Raw genomic sequence first — 23,391 nt, 5'->3', positions numbered from 1 at the left:
TGGATTTTGTGCACATTTGTGTAAAACACAAGGTCTCGAGGCGGAGTTTGGTCATTGGACATAGGAAATAAAATTCATTAAAGTAAGGATTAAATTTAAAGCACATGTATAATGAGCTCAAAATTTATTTTTTTTTTAGCTTAATCAGTTTGTGAATCTGAAATTAACAAAAGGTGCTAATTGCTGATTTTAATAATGATTAATAATAGTAGTTTTTAAGAAATACGTTTGTGTGATCTGCACATGAAACCTTCTGGAATCTATAATAACCATTGGAAAAGATTTTTTTTCAGATATGTCACTTCAAACTAATGTCCGTCATTTAAAACCTGGCCTCTCACTTACTTTCATGACTTTTCAGTGTTGAAAGAAACAATAAGCTATTGTGCTGTCATGGAAATGCTGGAAAAGCATTTCCATGACATCCATGATTTTGGTGACTTCTATCCAAACTCTCTGCATTATTAGTTTTTTTTTAAATAAAAATCCAAACTGTTCTGATTTTTTTAATATATATTTAAACTGCTCCATGGCTTGGTCATTCTTCTCTTTCCTCTGAGCTTTTACCTACCTTGCAGAGGACACAAAGCTACATATGGTATTCATGTCTAGAAATCATGGAGCAAAATTATTTTGGATTTTGTTTGATTTTATTTGCTTTCCAGAGAATTCCTAATCATTGATTTGAATTTTTCTCTGCTGGAGGAGACAGAGTTAATAAAACTGCTTACCATTGCTTCACTGTTTCTCTCTTGACAAATGACCTTGCAGCCCATTTATCCAAAAGTCCTTCATCTACTTCTTACAGTCAGTATACAGTCATTCTTCAAAGAACCATTAAATAACATAGACTTTGTTTCAATGGTAAGGGCTGTGTAAGTACACACATCTATGAACTTCTCATAACTATAACAATCTATAATGTATTTGATGATTTTATTTATTTAAAACTATTTTTAAGAATTTCATTTAAAGATATTTGCTTCTCTAGTGATTTTTGTTCCTAAAAAATGGAAGATGAAAGCTGTTTCAATAATAAAAGAATTTGATGCTAAATTCACTGAAGCAAGAGGTCAGCTGATATATTCTAGTTTATCCTTAAAACAGGAAGCACTCAATATTTCTAGATATTTGAATAAAATATATTCTGTTCATGTGAGAAGAAACAGAAACCTTGGAGTTAAATTTATCTTTCAGAGAAGCTTTATGTTCTAACATCAAATAAATGTTTCCTAGGATGACCCTGTCTATTAATTTCATCGACTAGTGCTATAAATAAATACAGAAATGATTGTGCTTTTTTATATTTTTTTATAATTTTTTATCAATTTTTATCATGGCATTGGGTTCTACAGGGTCAAAAACAGGAAAACAGGAACCATTACAATATATATTTTCAGAAAAAAAATGTTTTTCAAGTCTCTTGTCAGTGAAGACAAGAGATGAATAAATGATAATTATAACATTAAAAGCTTTCAGCTTTTTGTAACAACAATTGCATGAATTTTAATCTGAGCTCTGCAGCTAAAACATTAAGGAGTCATGAAAAATTATTTATGCTATTATGTCTGTTTGTTTTTAAGTTTTTCAGTTTTTTGGGTTTTTTTGGTTTTTTGGTGTGTTTGTGTGTGTGCGCTTTTAAATGGATTTTAGGAACAGAAAGACTTATTTGCTGGCATAAGATCTTAGAGAACTGGCACTCATGAACCATGTTCTGTTACTTTTCAAACTGAAACATTCTACTAAATATGTGAATAATCTGTTTACAGCAAGTTCAAAGCAGAATATACAGCAGATAATGGCAAAATTAGTCATGCTAATGGTGATGTGTGCTTATTTTAAAATTACTGTAAAAGAACAGTAAAATGACACTGATGAAAATGCTTTTGTTATGTCATTTTAAGGAAAGTGGGATCAATGCCAGTAGAGTAAAAGGCACATTACCTAGTAGCATTTCAGCTAATGCAAGCCACCGAGTAATGTTATACATTAAGTACGGAGCTTACTGTAGTTCATAGAGAAAAGGCTTTTTGCTTGCTTTTAAAAGTTGTTTTATTTTAAATTAGTTTTGAAATAGGCAAACAAAATAAATACAGGCTTGATGCGGTCTTCATTTTAAACAGTGGGTACCATTTAGCATAATGTTCATTAGTTTAGATGTAGAAGAGTTTTGTGGCTGCTTTGAATAAATACAAAGAACTTATGGAAGCAAATGAGAAAGTTCAAGTTGCACATTTGTTAACGGTATTAAATTATCCATGGCAGTCTATAGTTGAGTAAGAACTTCCTCCCTTCCTCCCTTTAACAGCATAATCAATTATAAAGTGACACACAGACTATAAATGTAACATCTTCTCATACCTTTTTACCTTTTAAAACATTTTATTTAGAGTGATATTGTGGTTTTTCTTTACTCATCATAAGAGACAGTAAGGATCTACTTAGCCTCAATAAATTTCATATACTTCAGTGTTTCTCTTCCTAGCAGCCTGAGTTGGTATTGTAAGACCACAAATGACTTTTATGATTGTGTACGGTTCCCTACAGGCCATTCGGACCATCAAAGGAGTTGGAGATTGGATTTTTTCATGTAGAGGGAAAGAACTGAAATAGCCTTGCTTTTACTATTTATTCTTTAACTTGTTCAGCAAACTCAAATCCAAGTATAACAGCTCTTTCCCTAAATGTGCCAAATTCAGACCATCAAGCTCTGTGTTATGCAGATTGACCCAATGTGCTTAGGATTAACAACAGAGAATTGTTGATCAAAGCACTGTGCAGCTGTCACTATCCTTTTATTTTCCTAACAGACCCCTACTGCCCCACTGTTTTAAAAGTGAAATTATATAATTTTATCTGTTGACTTACAAGAATATTGATAAAACTTAACTCGTACTAAAAAGGACAACCCAAGATGTATGACTCTTGAAAACAACAATGCTTAAAATAAGGTTCCATTATTTATTTATCTGTATTGCTATTGGAATATTTTTGCAACATATCAGCTTTGAAAACTCCTTTTTCCTGCCTTTCTCAGTTTAATTGCTACATTTTGGTTGAACTGAGAAAATTCAAGCACTTACATTCTAACCTAATTGATCATCATTTGCAGTATTTCTTGATTCAGTTGGAGCGATGTCATTTTTCATTTGATTTCAATAAATTCTGAAGATATTCTTGAAAGATATCACAAATATATTTATATTAGCAAGTACTTAGAAAATTATGATAGAAGAACTATTTATAATTTTATCTAATTTTAACTGAAGGACAGAGAAAAGCAGTTTTATAACATAGATTCTAGATAAAGAGAACCAATGAGAAAAGAATGCACTTTCATAATTTTCAGGAAAGCACTTGGGATGTTTACATATTAGAATCTCTTTAGTCACCTAAAATCATGAGAATTAGTGATAAAATGCATAAGGACCATGATGAAAGGGAGATGATGTGGGAAAATACCAGTTTGAGAAGGAGTTATTATTGAAGTTCTCTGAAGCCCACCTGGAAAGCAAAATTTCTTAAAAATTGGAACTGGTTAACTTTGAAGCCTGGCACAATAAAAGTGATATGAAAATTATTGTTACAAAGTACAAGTTCTTATACTTGGTTAAGAGTAAGAATTTATACTGTAGGCTGAGAAGTAATCTACTGGAAAGAGCAGAGTAGAAGCAAGTTATGTGGACCTCCTGTCATTTACATGGCAACTGTGAGGAACCAGACGAGATGTGTGTGAAAATGGAAATTGCATTATGCACACATACTGACCAAAGTCTTTCAGGAAAATATATGTATTAGTTGATATATTCCACTTCATTAATCCTAAATGTTGTGTAAAGTTTTCTTTAATGTGTTTTAAAGAAGGATAAATTCAAACTGAATCAAATACAGTGATAACTTCAGTAACAAAAACAAGGTGGGAGGAGCCAGAAGAACTTTGCTCCGGACCATCAAGCAGGATGAAGGGTAGGGGGGTTTGCAGAATGGATTCAGCAGCCAGGGAATTTATCAAACCCTTTCAACCATCTCTCAACCAGTGCAGGAATATCTCATATTTAAATGATTAATTTTGATTTGGTTTACTTTTTTGGGGTTGGTTGGTTGATTTTGGTTTTGCTTTGTAGTTTAAAATCTTTGCTATTTTTGAGCCTCTTCAGTAAGTGTTCCTTTTCCCTGGTCAATGTTCAAGTTCTAAAATGTCCTCCCAAGAGTTAATATTTATTCTGCTTTCACTCCTTTTGTCCTATTTTATAATAGCTTTATTTTATTTCCAGACAGATATTTTTACACAGTAGTCTGTTTTAGTCTCGTAACTATAGTTCTAGCTTTTATTTAAATGTTTGGGTCTTTGTTTTTGTTTGGGTTTTTTGTTTGCATTTCTCCCCTTTATCTGAAAGAGTGTATCCAGTAACTTTTATAATTAAGAGGCAAGGATGCGTGTCATATTGATACTGCATCTGGAGGAGTTACAAACAAACTCATTAATATGGTACACCATAGCAGAGGATCCATGTTTCTAAAAATAGCAAGCTATAAAATGTAGTCTCTACTGTCTACTTATAATATTACTGCTCTGTAACCAACAATACCCACATTTACTTTTTTGTGTGGTGATGGGGTAAGTAAACAGAATCAATTTTGCTTCCAATTTTCCTAAACCTTTACTCTGTTTTTTTCATTTAAGTAAACAAAATGTGTGTGACTAAACTTCAAATCGTTATTATTGATCTACAGAGGTAACACGGAGGGAAAGCTAAGAGTCATCCTAGTCAGGAATATCTCTTAGTGACACAACTTCAGTATCTGTCCAAACAGTATTTGCTCTCGGAACCACATTTATTTCTTTCAAGGAGAAAAGAAGCGATGGTAAATACATCATTTCATTCCCAGGTATATGTTTTATATTTCCAAAGGAATGTCATAGTGCCTGAGCTCTGAGACATGTGCTGCTTTGTGCACCTGACAGCTTTTTGCACGCACCACACCCCTTCCACCCCCAGCAGTGTTTGCCTCTTTCACTGTGGTTACAGGCAGTTAATGGAAAGGAATTTTCAGGGAGTTACCTGCCAAAGGTACTCCAAGCTTAAGGCTTTTTGGGTTGGATGGTACCTTCCCCACCCCCATCCCTCCCCCATGAGGAGAAAATATGTGCAAGAGTTTTCTCTCAAGGAAACAAGAAAAGCTATAATGTAACTTAGATGCCTTTTTTCCTATTGAATAATAATATAAATATACAGAATTGTAGGATATATGAAGGTTTTTACATAAATGTTCAGTATTTTGCAGGAAATAAGTGATTCTAGAGCATTTATTAGAATAGGGGTGTTTTCATAACTTTTAAAGAATATATAACATCAGTGCATTGACTAGTTCCAGGTAGTACAACTGTTTCTTCTTTTTCTTAAGTTCTGCATTTGGCCCTTTTGTTACAATGTAGTCATGAGATAAAAACTGCAAAGGGAACAACAATGTATTGTATTGAAGACTGAGAATTTTTTCAGAAAATCTTAGTGAGTTTTTCTGGCAAAATTAGTGTTAACATCCTATATTATTTTTATTGTTGTTGTTATTATTATCATTGCTATCTTAATTATTATTTATGATAAAGTTATCATTACTATTAAAACCAAGGTAGTTTAAAAAAAAAATAAATTAAACTCTTGGTGTCAACAATATGATAGTCTCTCGTTTTGATTTCAGATTGTCATCTTTGCTCATGCAGAAAATGTTAAGTTTTATATTTGATAGATGCTCTCTTTTCTAGTGTCATCCTCTAATTAAAAATTACAAACATCTGTAAGAGTAACTGGCTTTGTTTAGGTAGGCATCCATAGTAATATGGAAGTTAATTGAAAAAAGGCTTTGAAATCTTGTAGAATTTAAATTACCTGTGCCAGTTTATCATGTGAAGGTTAGAAGTTTTCATTGATGGCTCTGTAACACCAGCAGATTTCATGATCCCTCCTTCGTGCCTTTCCTAAATTTAAGTGACTTTGAAATATACAGATAATATAAATTTATAAATTAAATATCAGAATACTTTACCTCGCTTTTGAGATCTTTGTGTAGTGAGCTCAGTAAAAAAGCAAAATATATGTATTGTTAGTTGGCTACCAGAAATCTGGAATCATTCAGTAGCCATGCAGCTGTCTCAGTAAGTCTGCAAGGTAACATCACTGAAGAACCATCTCCTATAACATAGAAGCTGAAGTGCTTCTGAGGAAGCTGTAGATTTTAAAAAGTACAGTAAACAGCAGAAGAGTAGATTTAATTGGTATGTTTCTTTTCTCTTGTTGTAAGGCATTGTGTCAGGTAATGCAGCTAGTTAAAAAATACCAGTCTCATTTGGGCATGGCTGGTGGGCACTATCACTCACGTTTGGAGTCACAGAGCGCATTCCTTCTGAAGGAGGAAAGAGTCAGGGGGCCTCTCTTTGGAACTAAGTATAAAATTATTCTTTTTAATCAAATCTTTAAATCTTTTTAGAGAATTAATATAAAGAACTTAATTATTTAACAGCTAAGCTTTCATGCTTTTTTGATGCTTGCACTTGTGGGGGGGTTTGAAGGAGGGCAAGGGGGAAATGTTAATTTCAAAGTATTGCTTCTATGAGGCTGAAATGAATCTATAGAAGATATTAACTTCCTTACAAATTCCTTCTTTCCTATAATGAAAGAGTTATTGTGCCTCTTATATGAAAGTATTTTCATAACTAAAAGAGAATAGATACATGATACTTTTTGTAGTTTACTTGAAGAATGAGATAAAAACCAGAGATTTTTCATGCATTAGCAGTTGAGTGGAAACTTTTTTATTTGGATGATCTTCAGTTCCTATGTTCTTTTGTCTAATATGATAAAATCCTAGAATTTTAGTAGGTTTAGTTGATTATGTTTAGTCAGGCTCACCACAGGTGAAAAGCTACCTCTCAGCTGATCAGCATGTAACTTAAGGCAATTACAGAAGAGGGAAGAGTATGCAGTGTCACCAGTTACATCAGTTTGATGTACATCACTCCTTTTTTATGCAAGTGTCCAAATGAGTTTTGGGTCATAGAAGTGAATTGGCCTTTTGTTAATATTGGAGCTACTTAGTACATAGATGAACAGAGAAAGATAAAAGTTTTGGACTCCCATCACATATGTCTAAATTTTTTTAAGATTTTTTTAAACATTGACTAATGATGAATAGCTAGTTAGCCTGAAAATATGTAATAAAGGTTCTGACTAGTCCACTGTGCCTGCCTTAACTGTTAGATAACTTCTGACTTCAATTACACAGTCATGTGTATTACAGTCTTACCTCTGGAATTCACTTTCATTCATGTTAAATGCTGCTTTTTACAGGCTGGTACTTCTCAGTCAATTTAATTTAAATGTCACACTGACCTTTATATGAAATAAGCTGAATTTATTGGAGTTTTTGGAAGTTCTTTTTACTTTTGTTCCAGTTAAAATTCTTAAATTACCAGTATACAAAAAGTTCATGCTCATTAAGCTCATGAAACTCATTGATCCTACAAACAATACTTTTTTTTGCAGATATAGTTCAGCTGAATCTGCCTGAAGATCAAAAAATAAGCACCACTGCAGCAACAGTGGGACAGAGTTGTGTCTTAAGTTGTGCCATCCAGGGAACCCTGAGACCTCCCATCATCTGGAAGAGGAACAATGTCATTCTGAACAGCTTAGATTTGGAAGATATCAGTGTAAGTAACAGAAAGTTCTATTTAACACCTTTTTATCAAAACCTCTCATAAATAATAGAAAAGTGATGCATAACAACCTACACATTCCTGATGTTTCAAAGAAAAGAAATGGAAATTATATGCAATAAACTCTGTTTTTATTTGCTGTCTATTTGAAACCCTGTTAAATATAGAAAAAGTATGTTTCACTGACCAATCATTTAAAAAATAAATATAGCAATTAAAGCACATGAGGGCTAAATTACAGCCCAAAATACAATTAGCATTATACATTCAGGATTGTATAGTCTTCAAATATTCAAAGGGAAGAGAAATCTGTGACATGAACATTTTCATGTATGAACAGATCATAATATTTTTCTTCTGTAATAGTTCAATAGAAATATATTTTTCCCAAAGTAAATATTTCATAATAAAATTAATTGTTTTGCACATTCTTCCAAATATTCACCTGTGTATATGGTATCTTTCAAAGAATGAAAAACAAAATATTATTATAATTTATAAATCTTTTTTTTCAGGTAGGCAAGTGTTTGCCACCTAACATTGCCCTGACCTAAAAGTACAGAGGAAAATAGGAAATTAGTATATTCATTACATACATTTCATTGCATCCTCTTGCACGACTAAAAATAGGCTTTCATCTGTATTTTGTATGCTTCTGGGTATGCTTTCTTTGTTTTGGCCATTTTATATTAGCAAAGTTCTGAATGTGGACAAATTGTCACATTGGGAGTTGTGCTGTCTGTCTAGCCCAAGTGAGTCTGAAATCACCTGAACTGTTACATGTGTAGAATAGTGCTACAATCAATTGTCTATTTTTATTTCTCTTTTTTATGAATGTTTTATTTTTAAGGTGGAAATTGTTCCCGCACATCATCCTTCTTTTATTTCTAGTTTTGTTAGTTCTGATGGTAAACTGAGCTTCCTCACAGTAGTGCTTTGTAAAATAAAAGACAATTTCAAAGCTCAAAAGCTCATCTTGCTTGAGTGATGGTTTTAAGGCTTTTGAGAGGCTTAGGATAAACCAAATTTAATCTGATAAATTCTCTGTTAAATAATAATTGCTTTTGTTAGTCTGATATTAATCACATGACTTACATTGAAAAGTGTTTTCCCCATGTCCACAAGATGCTGTATGCAATATTTGTTACCTTTCTGTAAATACTCATGATGTTCAAAACTGTTATTTGGAGTTCTTACTAATCATTTCTAAGCTGGCATGAGCTGTTGATAGAAAAAGGAAGATGCATCTGTACACACAGAAATAAAAGGGGAAATGATGAATGAAAATGATGAAGCTAACAGCTCAGCTTCAGACTGAAAGGTTCAGTTTTTTGCTCCTTTTTTGCAGACATGAAAAGAGCAAGTGATTTCTAAGCTTTCTGAGTATGAAAAAAGCCAAACAAGAACCAAAACAGAAACAAAAAACAAGCATAGAAAGTTCTTATGCTGGGTGCAGGTGCCCAGGAATTGGCAGCAGGGGCCACAGGTGTGGGCTCTCAGGGAAAGGGACAAAGGGTGTCGTGTGCTGTATGCAAAAGGTCCAAAGGACCACTGGCAGGGCAGCAGCTCAGACACACCCCTGGCAGCTCTGAAAAAGCATTCAAAAAAGGGCATAAAAAAACTTGGGGGAGAGAGATATTATAGAACAAGAAAAGAGCAAAAAACAGCAGAGGTAAGTCTAAAGCTGGAAGAGCAGAGGGTAATCCTTGATGAAGCAGACATCCAAAACATCTGCATTAGAGCAGGTTTATCTTGAAGGACAATTGCCTGCCCAGTCTGGTGACTTTCTATGATCCAGTGATGGCAATGCTTCACAAGGCAGGTCCAAGAGATGTCACCTATCTAGACTTCGGCAAGGCCTTCAATGCATTTCCACGCAACATCCGGATGGATGGATGGATGGATGGATGGATGGATGGATGGATGGATGGATGGATGGATGGATGGATGGAGCCAGAGGTTATGGTCAACAGCTGTGTCATTGTGTATAAGTGGAGGCCAGTGACAAGAGGTGTCCCTCAGGGATCTGTCTTTGGACTAGTGCTCTTCAACATCTCTGTCAATGACACAGACAGTGGCATTGAGCACACCCTCAGCATGTCTGCAGATGACATGAATCTGAGTGGTGCATTTGACACATCTGAAAGGTGGGATGCCACCCAGGGGGACCTGGACAAATCTGAGAAGTGGATCCACAGGAACCTCATTGTTCATAAGCAAAAATTATATTGCAGTGTAGTTCCTTAATATTATCAGTTTAGTTATGATTCAAATACAGAAAGAGAAGGTCAGATTCAATATTCACGGAGTGAGGCACTAAAATTAATAGAGCTCAAATAAATACATGCGGGATATTAATCTGTCTTTCCAGATAAAGTAAAATAGGGAGGAAGAAAGAATTAATGGTGTCTGGATTAAAAAGAGAAACAACAAAAGAATGAAGAGAGTGAAATTGAGTTAGATTCATCCCCAGACCTTCCTTTCTTCAGAATTTATTTTACTTTTCACTGTTTTCACAGATTTGATCTATCTCTATTTAATTCTAGATTCTATACTCCTTCTATAATATAAGATGTCCCCAGAGGCAGTGTACTTTAAGTTTTACTCTGGCTATATTATAAACTATAATGATGTTTGCCTAACTCTGGGAATTCTTAATTTACTCAGTTATTCAAGAACCACATCTGTGCATCTCAAGACTAATAATGTTGTGTAAAGAGCAGTACATTTTCTGAAAATGACAAGGCAAACACTGACCTGAGAAGACAGATAGTTAGGGTTTTGGGTTTTGTTCAGGAAAATGGATCAAAGGTCAGCAAAACTAGAAATCAACACATATATAGGAAACCAGTCAGACTAAGTGGTAGTGACAATGTTATTTTGTAAATCATAGAAAGTGCTCATACTTTTGAAATTAATCTTTTGCACTATCCAGTTCTCAATACGAATTAAGCTATTTGCTTCAGGAGGGACAAACTCAGAACTATATAATGTCCTAGTATTTTGCCAAATGAAAAAATGTAACAAGGAAGGAATCCAGGTTTCAAACTGAAATTGATAGTTCAATTTATATATATATATATATATAAAATATCCTATTCCTCTACTGAAAGTGTATCAGATATATTTCTAAAGCTGTCAGCTGTGGAGTGGATAAAAATGAGTCTTGATAATGACTAATGTCTTGTGTATTCTAAGACATTTTAAAGAAATATTAAGAAATACTGTTTGACTTTCAAAGGATGATATAAGAAATTTGTATTTAGATAGTATATTTAAAAATGTTCTATGAAGTGTGTGTTAATAACATTACTGATAATATCCAGTTGATAATTTTAAAAGTCCTTAGTACTCCTCAACTCTTCTTATGGTACTTAGAACTACTATTTGTAGAAGTACTGCATCTTGCTACCAATCCTTCTCTTACTGAAACTGATGGGAGGCAGGGATAATTAGCACCCATCTGAGTAAAATTATGAAAAATTATATGCCTCTGCAAATTTTACTTAAATTGTAATATAATTGTGCTGTGACTCACTACATAACTGATACCACAAGGCATTTTGATGATATTTCAGTACACATATAGAAAGGCTTTTTTTTTCCTTGCTCTTATCCTGCATCTTAAATTTAATAGTTGCCTTTCCACTTTCCTCTTGTTTTTATCTAACCTACTATTCATTAGAGATAATAATTCCCATATATGAAAAACAGCAGATCTATTTCCCAAATGCAATACATATTACATTTTTAGTGTTAATTTATACATTTTTCTAAGTCTGCATAACTTATTTTACTTTATTGTTTTTCTGATATTTTATCCCAGGGTTCTTTCCTATGCATATGAGCATTCATACTTTTCTTATAAGATCTTGGCTCTTTTTCTTACATTTATTGAAGATCTACTGAGTTGGTTTGTCCACATGCAAAGTTTAACAAAATAGTGTAGTTCAACTTTTTCCTTTCGGGAAAAGCTCATAATATCTTTCTTTAGGCTGCCTCCATGGGGCACATGTAACATTGCCATTTTGGGGTTTTGGAAGTTAGGTTATCTCTTTTGCAAAACTTCTTATTTGTTTATCTCGTTAAAATTAATTTGCGCATTAAAACTCACCCTTTTTTGGTGGCAGTCGGCATTTTCTTCTTGACCTATTTGCTTTTCACCCACCAAGAAAAAACACAACCCAAAAGACTGTAATGGAGAAAGCCAATAAAAGCTAACATTCTCTAAAGGATATGATCACTTCCATTCTGGAGAGTTCTGATCAGAAACTGGTGACAGAAAGGCTTCCAGATTGTCCAAAACACTAAGCACCTTTCCCGGAAAGGACTCTAGTCATCTGACTTCTTTTTCTTCCAGCTTATCATTCTATGTTCCCTCTTTTATTATTCTTAAGAAAAATATCAAGAACCTTATGAATTATTCCTTTCCACATTGTTTTCTCCCATGGGATAGTATGGACCTACATACAAGCTTCTCTTTATGCATTTCTGAATTGTTCTTAATACAGCACAGTTATGACTGTAATACAATGGTTAGAAATATGAATGCCCTGTCTGAGAAAAATGTATGTGTGTGCATTTGTGTTTGTACTTCTGACAGAATCCCAGCTGAACCATAAATGTCAGGGAAATATTCTTCAATCTTTTCCCTGAATCACATAAAACAACTCTTAAAAGTAAAAATATATTTTTTAAAAAACTTAGGATATAAACTAGAGGACTTAAATTAAAAAAATGTGAAAATTAATAGTCAAAACCAAATAGTGTCCTGGTTCTGGCTAGAATGTTAAATTTTTGCAGTAGCCAGGAGGGAGCATGTCTAGGACCCAGATGTATTCTACCACCTCACATCATTTTTTGGGGAGTGGGGAAAGGGCTCCTTTCCTCATGAAGTAGCATGGCAAAGGGAGCAGTCACATGTTTTGGGGGGATCTGTGGGGGCAGGTGAGCAATCACCTATGAATCATTCACTTATTTTTTGTATAATGTGTCATTAGTTTTGTTGCTGTTACTGTTTGTTGTCTTATTTCTTTACTATTTCCAGTAGATTGTTCTTACCTCAACCCGTGGTCTTTCCCTCTTGTTCCTCCAATTCTCCTCTCCAGCCTGCCACAGGGGGAGAGGGTGTGATCAAACTCCACATGGTTTGGCAAGTTTCATAGGAACATTACATTAGGGAGTACCATTCCTAAACCTTGACAAAAAGATATTCAAAGTTCACACACATTTCTTTATTCTCAAATGTCCTAAAAGAGGGAATGCCTGTTTGCAATCAATGCATTGACTTTCTGATTTTCTGCAGCAAGCTCTGCATGCTCTTGTTTTATTCCTGAGAAGGTTCTACTCCTCCCTGAGGTGTTGCCATGGGCCATCTTATTGCTTGTGAAAGGGAAAGTGTGGCGGTCCTATGACCTGAAGGGAGCTGCAGAGCCTACTTCCCTCCAGAGGTGATGCTCTTAACTTCATGCTTTTTGGAAGACAGTAGCTCATAGTCCAACAATGAGCAAATACAACGCCATAGGCAAAAAAAGCTGGCAGTCTCGTTCAATACAAAATCTGGAGCCTGATCAGTTTATTTTGAGTTTTAATTAGTAAATTGCAGTGCAGCAATTTCAGTGTGTGACCTTCTGTGTGGTGTTTTGTGTGTTACAAGCACGATGTATGTATAAAGTTGTATATTTATTACTTCTTTGTATATGAGGTTCCCTTTAAAACCTAGTTTCAGGTTTTCCTTACACATTATGTTTAACATGTACGCTTAAATATGTTACATCTCTCAGATATTTTCCACTGATTTTTCTGATGAGTTGGTTGTATTTGATTAACAGTGACTCATCAAAGTCAGCATGTTTCTATTTTTATCTATATTGAATTGCCCTTTATCTATTACACAGTTTTTCTTTTAAGTAAGATGCATTATTACCTTTTCTTTTGTATTTCATGAATTTAATGCCAGTTTTGTTATTTTCGACTCCACTTGTTGTGATCTGAGTGTTGAGAGATGCCTCTGCCTGAATTAAGGTGCAAATGAGACCATATGCCAAAATCAGTAGTATGGAATTTATTTAACAGTAAAGATGAGGTACAGAGATATAAAGAAATAGGAAAGAGCAGGGGGGGAGTGAAGAAGAGAGAGATCAAGAAGAAAATAATCACCACACTGTGGGTCCAGAGGAGTCCCATTGGTCGTTCTTCACCCTGGTCTTCTCGGTAGTGGGGGTCCCAGAGTCATTCTGGAGGTGCCACTTTTATGCAGTCCAGTTTGTGGGTATCCATGGGTGGTCACAGATGTTCCCATAACTTAGGGTGGCATGTGTATAAGCAGCTGTTTCCTTTCCTACAGTTTGCCATAGTGAGAATTTTTGTCCAGATGCATTAACTGGGATGTGTTACCAAACTTCAGTTCCTCTAAGCCTGGAATAAGCACCTTCCTGTTGCAAATTCCTGTTTTCTGTGCTTATCTTAAGTTCACACTGTGAAATTGCCATAAGGCAAGTCACTTCTGTGGCCTTGACAATGTTTGAGGCAATTGTGGTCTTTAAGTTTCTTACATCTCCTTGTGGCTCAAACAGTGCCTTCCTTTATTTCATTTCAGGTTGTCTCTGGGGATGATGTATTAATAGAAAAGTCAGAGGAGAAAAGACAGAAATAGCAGGAAAATTACACAATACAGTGTACAACAGCTATCCTAAACATTACAAATGTAACTCCAGTTGCAATCATCAACCCAATTTTTATTATAGCCATTGCCCCTACCCCAAGAGTCACAAGGATTAGAATATTGACATCAGCCAGGAAACTAGCCTTGGGTTCAGAGTGATTTGAAAAGCTCTGATATTTGTTGATGTTGTTGCATTGTGGATGGTAATGTGACTCAGTTTCAGTGAGATTTAACATTCCACATATCCCTTGTTCCTTTAATAATAGCATATCTAATGCCAACTGATTTTGTAAAGCCATTTCTGACACGTGTTGGTCTTGCAAATTCAGCTGTAGGAACAGATACTTGGCACAATTACTTGAGGACATGTACCTGCCATATAACATTTTCCAAGGCCCATTGGTGTTGTGTGATAACTATAGAAGGTTTAAAAAAGTATTTTAAGTCCCAGAGCTATATTTTTCCCCCACTGTATAATTATCACATCTATTACTGATCAATTCCCATATTTTTGCAGGAGAATTTATTTCCCACCATAATGATAAATTCCCGATAATGAATAATGAAAGATGGAATTTGGACAAATGGATAGGAGTACTATCCTACACCTAAAACCAGCATGCTCAGGAACATCCCGAAGCTAATCCAGGTGGTGCAGGATACCTGCACATCCAGGTGTCTACCAAGTACATTTGGGGCTTGAGTTTAGAAGTAACTCCTACTCCGTTTTGTTTCAGGCACTAGAACTTTTATAATTTAATTTTTTTTCACTCTTGCACATCTTTTCTGTATTTTAAAATTAGTGGAAAGCTGTTTTGTATTCTGTGTTCTATGACTTCTGAAACCTTTTAAGCATCTTTTCTTCACTCTCATAATATCTTTCTTCCTTAAGCTTTTCTTACAGTTCAAATTCACTGTTTTCTCTATTCTTTTCTATATATGTATATAAAGATGCAGGTTATGAATGCATTTAACATTCCTGTTACTGGAAAATTCATTTTGTGCTATTAATTTCTGGTTAATTCATCGAAAACTTTCAGTTTGATTTTTATGTACAGTTATAAACTAACACTTCTTACTTCTGCTCTGTACATCCATCAACTAGGTGAAAACCAGCATCATTTCTGAATAATTTTATCACTAGTTACATATTTATTTCTTCAACTTTTCCAGGTCATTTTGCAGTAGTTTTGCTATCCTAATAGAGTTAATGCTTTTCACAGCTTTCAAGAAGAATTATGCGAAAGGGTTTTATAGTACACAAAAAGAATACTGAAGCTTTTCAGGTTATTATTTTAGAAAAGAAGTCTTGAAAGAGCAACCCAGACTATGCTACAGCTAGCAGTAAAGGTCACTTCTTCTTAAGAGCATGAGAAAGATGCCTTGTTAATAATGGCCTCCTGTGGCTCACAGTCCTGACTTTCCAATCATTGCTATAGTACATTAAATAGGAGGGCTATAGCACCAGCAATAAAAATACTTTGATATCCAGAAGTCTGTTTCATTGAACAGAGGCACAATTGCTTAAATACCAAAAAAAAAAGAAAAAAAAAAAGAAACCCTCTCTGTCCCACCATCACAAGCAGCCCAGAAGGAAAAATTAGGAGAGGTAGGATGTAATTATTTATTGGGAACTTGGCTCCACTGGCATTTATATATTTTCAAAAACAATATTTTTTTTTTAAAATACTGCAGAAGTATACAAAGGCATATACTTAGTACTGGCTCAGGAAGAAAATTGTTACCCACTGGAAAAATAATCGGTACCAACACTTGCAAAAGCAAACATGAACCAAATTGTTTATCTAGACCAAGTCTTTGTGAACTCTGACTGGATAACAACAGAAGAGGATATATCTGCCATGATTTTCAAATGATGATATTTAAGATTTCTCTGAATCAAACTGGTCAGTGATGTATCTACTCACATACCTGACACCATGTACCCATTCATATCTAATTAGGTCTACTTCAGCTCAGACTGATTTCTCTTTCACCTGTTAATTTTATCACCCTCATGTGTATTCTTCCTTCCTTTCTTTTTCGTTTTTGTACTGTTCTTATGTAACAATCTTTATAATCTAGAGCTTCCTTTTCAAAAGTATACAATCAGAACTTTTTCTGTTTGGGTATATACAAGAGCCTTTGTATCCATGGCAGAGTGTTTCCATTGGTCTGTTCAAAAGGAGAGATAAAATAAACTAAACCGTTTCCTAATTTAGTATGATTTAGGAAACAGATCTGTCAGTGATGTCCATCTGATTCTCCTTTCACATACGGCTTAAAACTACAACCAGAAGTAGGGAAGTTGAAACAATGCTTCCACATAATATCTGATTTGGTTCAGTATTAAAAAATTGTCCTTGAGTAAGGAAAATTCAGGTGAGTTTACAGAGGATAATTGAACCTGCATTCTTATACTTTTAGGTGTAAAGTAAGATAGAAGTTACTCAAAAGTACCTGCTAAATATGCTTTGGTTTTGCTGATGAACATTTTTTTTCTAGAACTTTCTAAGGGAAATATAGTAATGTTTTCAAATGATAAGCATTTGCATATAGATACTTATATTAAGTCTTGAAGAGGAAAAATATCTTTTTTTAAAAATAGAAAATAAATTTCAGACTACCTTAATAAATTTAAACAGTCTTAGGACTCTGATCTGAAGTATGTTATGTTTTCTGGTTTAAAAGTGGATTTATGTGTCCGTTTTTTTAAGCATTTTATTGCAAATAGTTCTGTTACTTAAGTGGGAGGAGGCTATGTCTTCCTTTATAGAATTTGTGTGTTTTCTAGGAAAAAGTCTGTGTTTACAGACCTGTTGTGTTTGTGTTAATGGGAAATAAAATGGAATTGCCATACTCTGGGACAGTGAAATATCAATGCCATATGACTTTTGCCTATAAGATATTTAAAATTTTGTGCAGCAATTTGGCAAGTGCTATGAATTCTGTGAAGTTCCTACTATTGTAACCTATAGTTAATGAAAGATGACTGAAATCCTGTTTCACCTTCATGTTTTTTACATGATATACATTAGTTTTAACATCAGACAAGAAATTCATTCATGAAAAAGGCTGTGAAGTTTAACCTGTGATTATTGAACAATTAACATGTCAAAAGGAAGGCAGGGAAGAAGAAGCTGCCTTTTCTCCCACCCCTCTATTCATAGAGACCTTATTTCTGACATGGATTCTATGATTAGCTGGCAACAGCTAATGATAGAGTTATAATTGGAGTAAAATATAATTGAAACCAAGGGTTAGCTAGAGAAAAAGAACTTCTGTACATTTCAGTTTTCCAAAAACGGTACTGTATAAAGAAAAAGATCATATTAGGGTATTTCAGTAATGTAGTTTTATATGGTGACAGTAGCATAGAATCTTTCTAATTAATTGTGCTGTCTCATTATTTAAAATAAATGCAAAGAACAAGGGTGAAAAAAATATATTGTATATAGCTTCATGTTTTGTAAAGGACTTGAACAACTAAAAAATTTTGGGCCTAGTACAGAAAACAGTATTAGAAAAGCAAAAATTAATTACAGGGGACAAATAATGGTGTACTAACAAGTAAAATTATTTTGGTACATCTTGTAGAAACTTGAAGTGTGTTAACAAAGAGTTAGCTCTTGTTGCAGCAGAAGAAAACTGCTTATTGTGATTGGCAGAGCAGTAGTAAAATGGAAGTAATGGACATCTGACAGAAGATGGAACCTGTTAATTTGAAGAGAGCACAGGAATGTGGTCATGACTCAGTGTGATACACTCATTTGCATTTAAATTTTTATATAAGCATTTAATTTAACTGGAGTTTGTGGTCTTATTTTTAAAGAGTGCAATTGAAAGAACTTGTGTTAATTTTTTTTTTTTTTTGCAACTGTTGTAATAGGAAATACATGTACCTCAATTAAGTACTTTGTTTTTGAATAACACAGTTTGCCTGCAAGTAACAGGATGTAGTAAAGTTCTTATGTATGATAAATATGAGCATTTAATAACAGAAAAGTGTCTAAATATCAGCAAGATTTATTTGTTAATAGCATCCAGAAAAATTTTGTTATGACTATTCACAATGCCTTTTGTTATGGGGAATTTCCAATCTTATTTTATGACCTGAATACAGGCTATATGTAACAGAAAGAAGAAACAGAAATATCTTATTTCTAATAATGTATAGAAAGTAATGAGATTTTGCTATTTCAGCATTATGCTATTGTCTTTGTGTATATACAGCCATCAAAATACGTGGTATCTGTAGGCTTATCATAACATATTGGCTTCATATCAGTAAAATAATAGAAGTCATATTTTGTACAGCTCTAGAAAATTTTTGTTTGTCAATGCCACTATATGCTGAACATTTTTATTTTTTTACTGAAAACTTTTGAACGCTGTAATTTTTCTTGTTTTATACCAGGATGTTCTTCCAATTACTTAGAGTTAACCTGACCAGAAACCAGATCCAGATGATGCAAAGATGATACCAAGAAATATCACAATTTGTTTTTGTAGAGACGGAAAACAAAACAAACAAAAAACCTAACTCCAAAACAAAACCCAAAGAAGTTTTCCTGCATAAATAGTTTCTGTGCTTGCAGTAAAAGGTTGCTGGCAGCGACCTTGAGGTGTCTTTTCTTTCATTGATATCAAGGAATCAATCTTGCCAGTAAAGATTTCTTGTGATAAAGAATTAGACTGATGGACATGGATTGTTGTATTTGTGGTTTGAGCAAAGGCAGTGTGTGTTATGCTTAGATAACAAGTTTAGTATTAAATGTAAATTGTATCAGCTTTCAATATTTTATTAGTGTAAATTCAGCATCTATTTGTACTTCATAGTGAGTGCTTAGGTCGAGTACCTGGAATTTTCTGTTTATTTAAAAGGCTCTAAGAGTAGTATTTCAGAATTATTGAATGTGTCAATCTCAGCTAAACCCTAAATTGAAGCTGCTGTGCTGGCATTGAAACTGTCAGTGTTTTGATTTTAGAAGAAAAAAGAAAAAGATGGCAAAGAATGGATGTCATTCACTTTGTTGTATGTAATCAGGTGTATAGTTGAAAAAAAAAGTTTTGTATAGGAATTACGTCCAAAATCTTTCTAAGCATGTATGGGCTCATTTCTTACATGACATACTTGATAGCAAACTGACACAAGTGGGATTGTATTAATAATCCATAAAAATTAATTGCATTAATAATCCAAATAATGTGTGGCTGGTCCTGTTTTCTTTCTACTGTTGTAGATCATACATTAATGCTGCATTTCAAATGACAGATCAACTTGAGAAAAACTATGTGTTATGTTTTTTCCCCCTTGCATCCTAAAAATGCGCTAAAGTGAATCATTCTGGTTTTTAAATTATTTGAAGGTGCTAGGCTTACTTCTTTTATTTTCCCCCACCACCTCTCCTGATATATCCTCTTCAGCTGCCACATAATAGGGATTCCCAAACAATCTTTATTGTCTTGGGTTTAGGTAGTTTTGTCAGCAAGATATTTGAAAGTTTTTGGAAAAGATATTTTGTTGTCTATTTATAGGTTTATCACATGTACATAAAGGATTCTCTTGAGTTTGTAAAGAAACTTCTGGAGAAATTTGTTTCTATGATATAAAATGAGTTATTTTATTTTGAGTGCAGTTCAAGAACCAACAATATGAATTATTTTTAATACAAGCAAAGGGGTTTGGACTCATGCAACTAAAACTGAAATCCAGTGTTTTATGCAATAGGATGATCAAAAACTCCAGTAAACTTGATAAACTGAAAATATAGTTTGTAATATAAGAATTTGAAAATAGATTAAATCTTAGCACAGTGTAATTATATAGTGTGATATTTTTAGAATCAGAAAAATCTAGGGAATATTCAGTGAATTCTTTGTATTCTTTCTACAAATAAAATCTTTAAAGAAGGAAGGTAGAAATGGGGATGCACTTGCTAAAAGCTCATTCTATAAATCTAACTCTCCACAAATCTAAACTGAGTCACCTTAGAAGGTAAATTACACCAGTACTTCTGTTTCTCTGGGCCTCCTAACACTTAGATACACTTTGGAATATGACCTGAATAAACTGCATAGTGCAAATCCAGCTTTTCTTTGCAGAACTAGCTTGGAGTGTAATAATAAATACATCTAAAATTAAAGCTGATTTAAAAAAAAAAAAAATTGGGGGAATGATAATAAATTGTGACAATCGAGTAATTATTATAACTTCATCTCATTGGATATGAGTTTAACTTGAAAAGTATATGAGAAATTAATGTCAAATAGATTTATCTGAGTAAATCTGATTATATAACAATTTGTTTTGTTAAAAAGGAGTAAAATTTAAATGGTATATGAGTCATTCTGAAGATCTCTATGTAACATGAAGCAATAAAAAAGACATCTGTATCAGAGCATGCTGAATTTTCCATTTAAAATATACTGCATCTACTCAGTTGGAGATTTTGAATGTCTAAATAAATTACCAGTCCTTATTGCCGATTCATCACAAGATAGCGTAAAATTACAGAGTTTTTTGGGAAGTAAAAGGTTAGTGATGTTTTATGGCTAGCCTCAAGAGCTCTACTACTTTGGCAAAGCACTCACTTATGTCTAGTGTCTGCCATAAACAAGAAAAAAATTCCAAATTCTCTTTATGCATCTACATATCAAATTAAGTCATTATTCTCACTGGTGATCTAGAACTGAGGCATTTTATTTCACTTTTCTGTGTCATCCCACTTCAGGTTCTTAGGAGGTTTGAACATTATTGGATTTTGAAATAGCAAAACCAATTTTTAATCATTTTTTGAAAAGCATAAAGCAGTCGCATGTTTTCTGTAGAATAATGGATATTACCATTTATTAGCTGTTACTCTTTCCTCATGAAATGAAATTGCAGTCCTTACTGTATCCCAGAGAATAAAGGGAAAATCATACATATCTAATTATTATTTAAGCAGGTACAGTGCTATTATATTCATATACAGTCAGAGAAATAATTTGTTTCTCAGATTTGCTGAATACAGCCAAATCCTGCTCAGTCAACTACTGGCCTGGTCTCATGCATTACAAAGTCTTATTTTAGGAAGCGAGAATAGAGGGTGACCTCTGCATTGAGCATTTGTAGTTACAAGCTTTGGGGGGTATGCATGAAGACTTTCTCAGCATAGGAGATTTAGTTAGATGTTCTGAATTACTCACCAAATGATCACTGCTTTACCCAGTCATCACTAGAGCAAGGCTAGGAAAGCTATTTTGCAGTAATGAGATACAGCCTTCGTAAAATTCAGTCATTATTTGCTTTTGTCTTTCTGTTCTCCCCAGTGCCAAGAAAAGAGGAACCAATTAAATGCTTGGAATGTCTAATGGTAGCTAGGAAGTTTGTTTTCATGGTCAGCAGAGAAAGGTGGGGGGTAGCTAAAAACAGTGAGCAGTGACAGGTCCACTGAATGATCCCATAAAAGGATTTTGCTTCCCTGAGCTTTCTCAAATGACTGTAAAAGAAGCTTAGGAAGATTAACATCCTTTGACTAAAACTAGCCTGCATTAATAGTCACAAATTGGTGTCTGGTGCTCTTGAGAACAAGAGTTTCTTTTAAGATTTTGTCACTTTCTACTGCATATACTGTACTAGTACTTGTGTTAGACTGTGTAGTTTCCTTCTTTAAGCTTTGGCATGATTTGCAATTTTCTGTCAGGCTGATTCTTCAACCAGTGGACTTACACTAGATTCATGATTTGTTCTTGTTGCAGCTGTAAAATTTGAGACTGGAAGAAGGTGTGCAAAATTTATGCTTATGAAATGCAGGTCTTAATCTAGAAGGAAAATTTAACAAAAATCTTGAATTTCTGCCAAATGCAATTTTTTTCAAGTTTCTTTGTGGACTATAATTTTTTTTTTGTGACAGGCAGTAGCAAGGTGCAGAGTTGCATTGCTTTACCAGTGTGAACAGAGAAACTGATCACTTGAAGAATAGGACTGGTAACATTGACATTGGCTTGAAAAGCCTGAGCTGAGTTTATCTGGCAGAACTGTGCAAAAATAATTATTTATAATTTTTTTTTTTAATTAACCCTCAAAAGATTATCTACTATCTGTGTCCTTATAATAAAGGAAATTAGAGATACTGAAAAATATGTAAAATATGAGCAAGAACATGACATTAGTATTACTGGTACTTCCATGAGTTGACTGAGATAAAATGCAGGAAGCTTGGAGGGATGTACAGGAAATAAAGGGTAATACATATACTGGTTGTGTTTTACAAGCAAACAACTCTTCTTCTGAAAATATATATGTTTCATTGCAATTATTGATACAGCCTTCCCCTAGCAAACCAACACAAAATTGTAATTCTTAGCTTCAGATTTTTTACCTGATCAGCTCAGAAACAGATGATATGGGGTTTTTTTGCCTTTCCCCATTAAAAAATCAGATTTTTCCTTTAAAAAGAAGATAAATTCCCCCACTCAGAGTGTGTTAGCATTATAATTGAACTATTATAACTGATAACCATCAATAAAAAAGAGTTCGAACAATATTTTTCCTTTGTTGTGGATTTGTTAAAGATTGCAAATAGAAATAAAGGCAATATGAAAAGCTATAATTTCATAATATTTGGTGTTCACTAATTCCATTTATTAAGGACAAAATAAACTATTTTCTGTTTGAGGATAATGTAAGTAAGAATTCACATCTTCAGTTCACATAGCCTATGTACATTTTTTTTTTTTTTAATTATTTATACAAAGCAAAAAAAACCCAAATATTTACTTAGGAAAGCAATATATGGGCAAAAAAATGCTGGAAAAAAAAAAAAGAAAATGAAAATGCCACAAACCAAACTAAAACCACTCCTAGCTTCTATGGTGATGAACAAATTCAAGCACTCTGTTTCATTGCATGTTCTCCTGCGGGGAGAGATGTAGGAGCACTCTTCCTAGAGCTGTTAATGAAGAGGTGAAGAAAATGGTCATAAATGCTCTCATATGCAAAGCATTAGCTTAGGAAAGCAGGTTATAA

The 23,391-nt window shown here is 33.8% G+C and overlaps 1 protein-coding gene across 3 annotated transcripts in view; it reads left to right on the top strand.

The window, feature by feature from the left end:
* Positions 1-23,391, top strand: part of FSTL5 (follistatin like 5) — a 249,089-nt gene that overhangs the window by 154,568 nt on the left and 71,130 nt on the right. For all 3 annotated transcript variants that reach the window (XM_058838127.1, XM_058838126.1, XM_058838125.1), the window contains exon 6: positions 7,542-7,708. In XM_058838127.1, coding sequence (XP_058694110.1) covers positions 7,542-7,708 — 167 coding nt within the window. The remainder of the gene's footprint in view (positions 1-7,541; positions 7,709-23,391) is intronic.

This window comes from Poecile atricapillus, chromosome 4 (genome assembly GCF_030490865.1).
Source record: "Poecile atricapillus isolate bPoeAtr1 chromosome 4, bPoeAtr1.hap1, whole genome shotgun sequence".
Taxonomy (NCBI): Eukaryota; Metazoa; Chordata; class Aves; order Passeriformes; family Paridae; genus Poecile; species Poecile atricapillus.
This window is presented reverse-complemented; position numbering and strand designations above follow the sequence as displayed.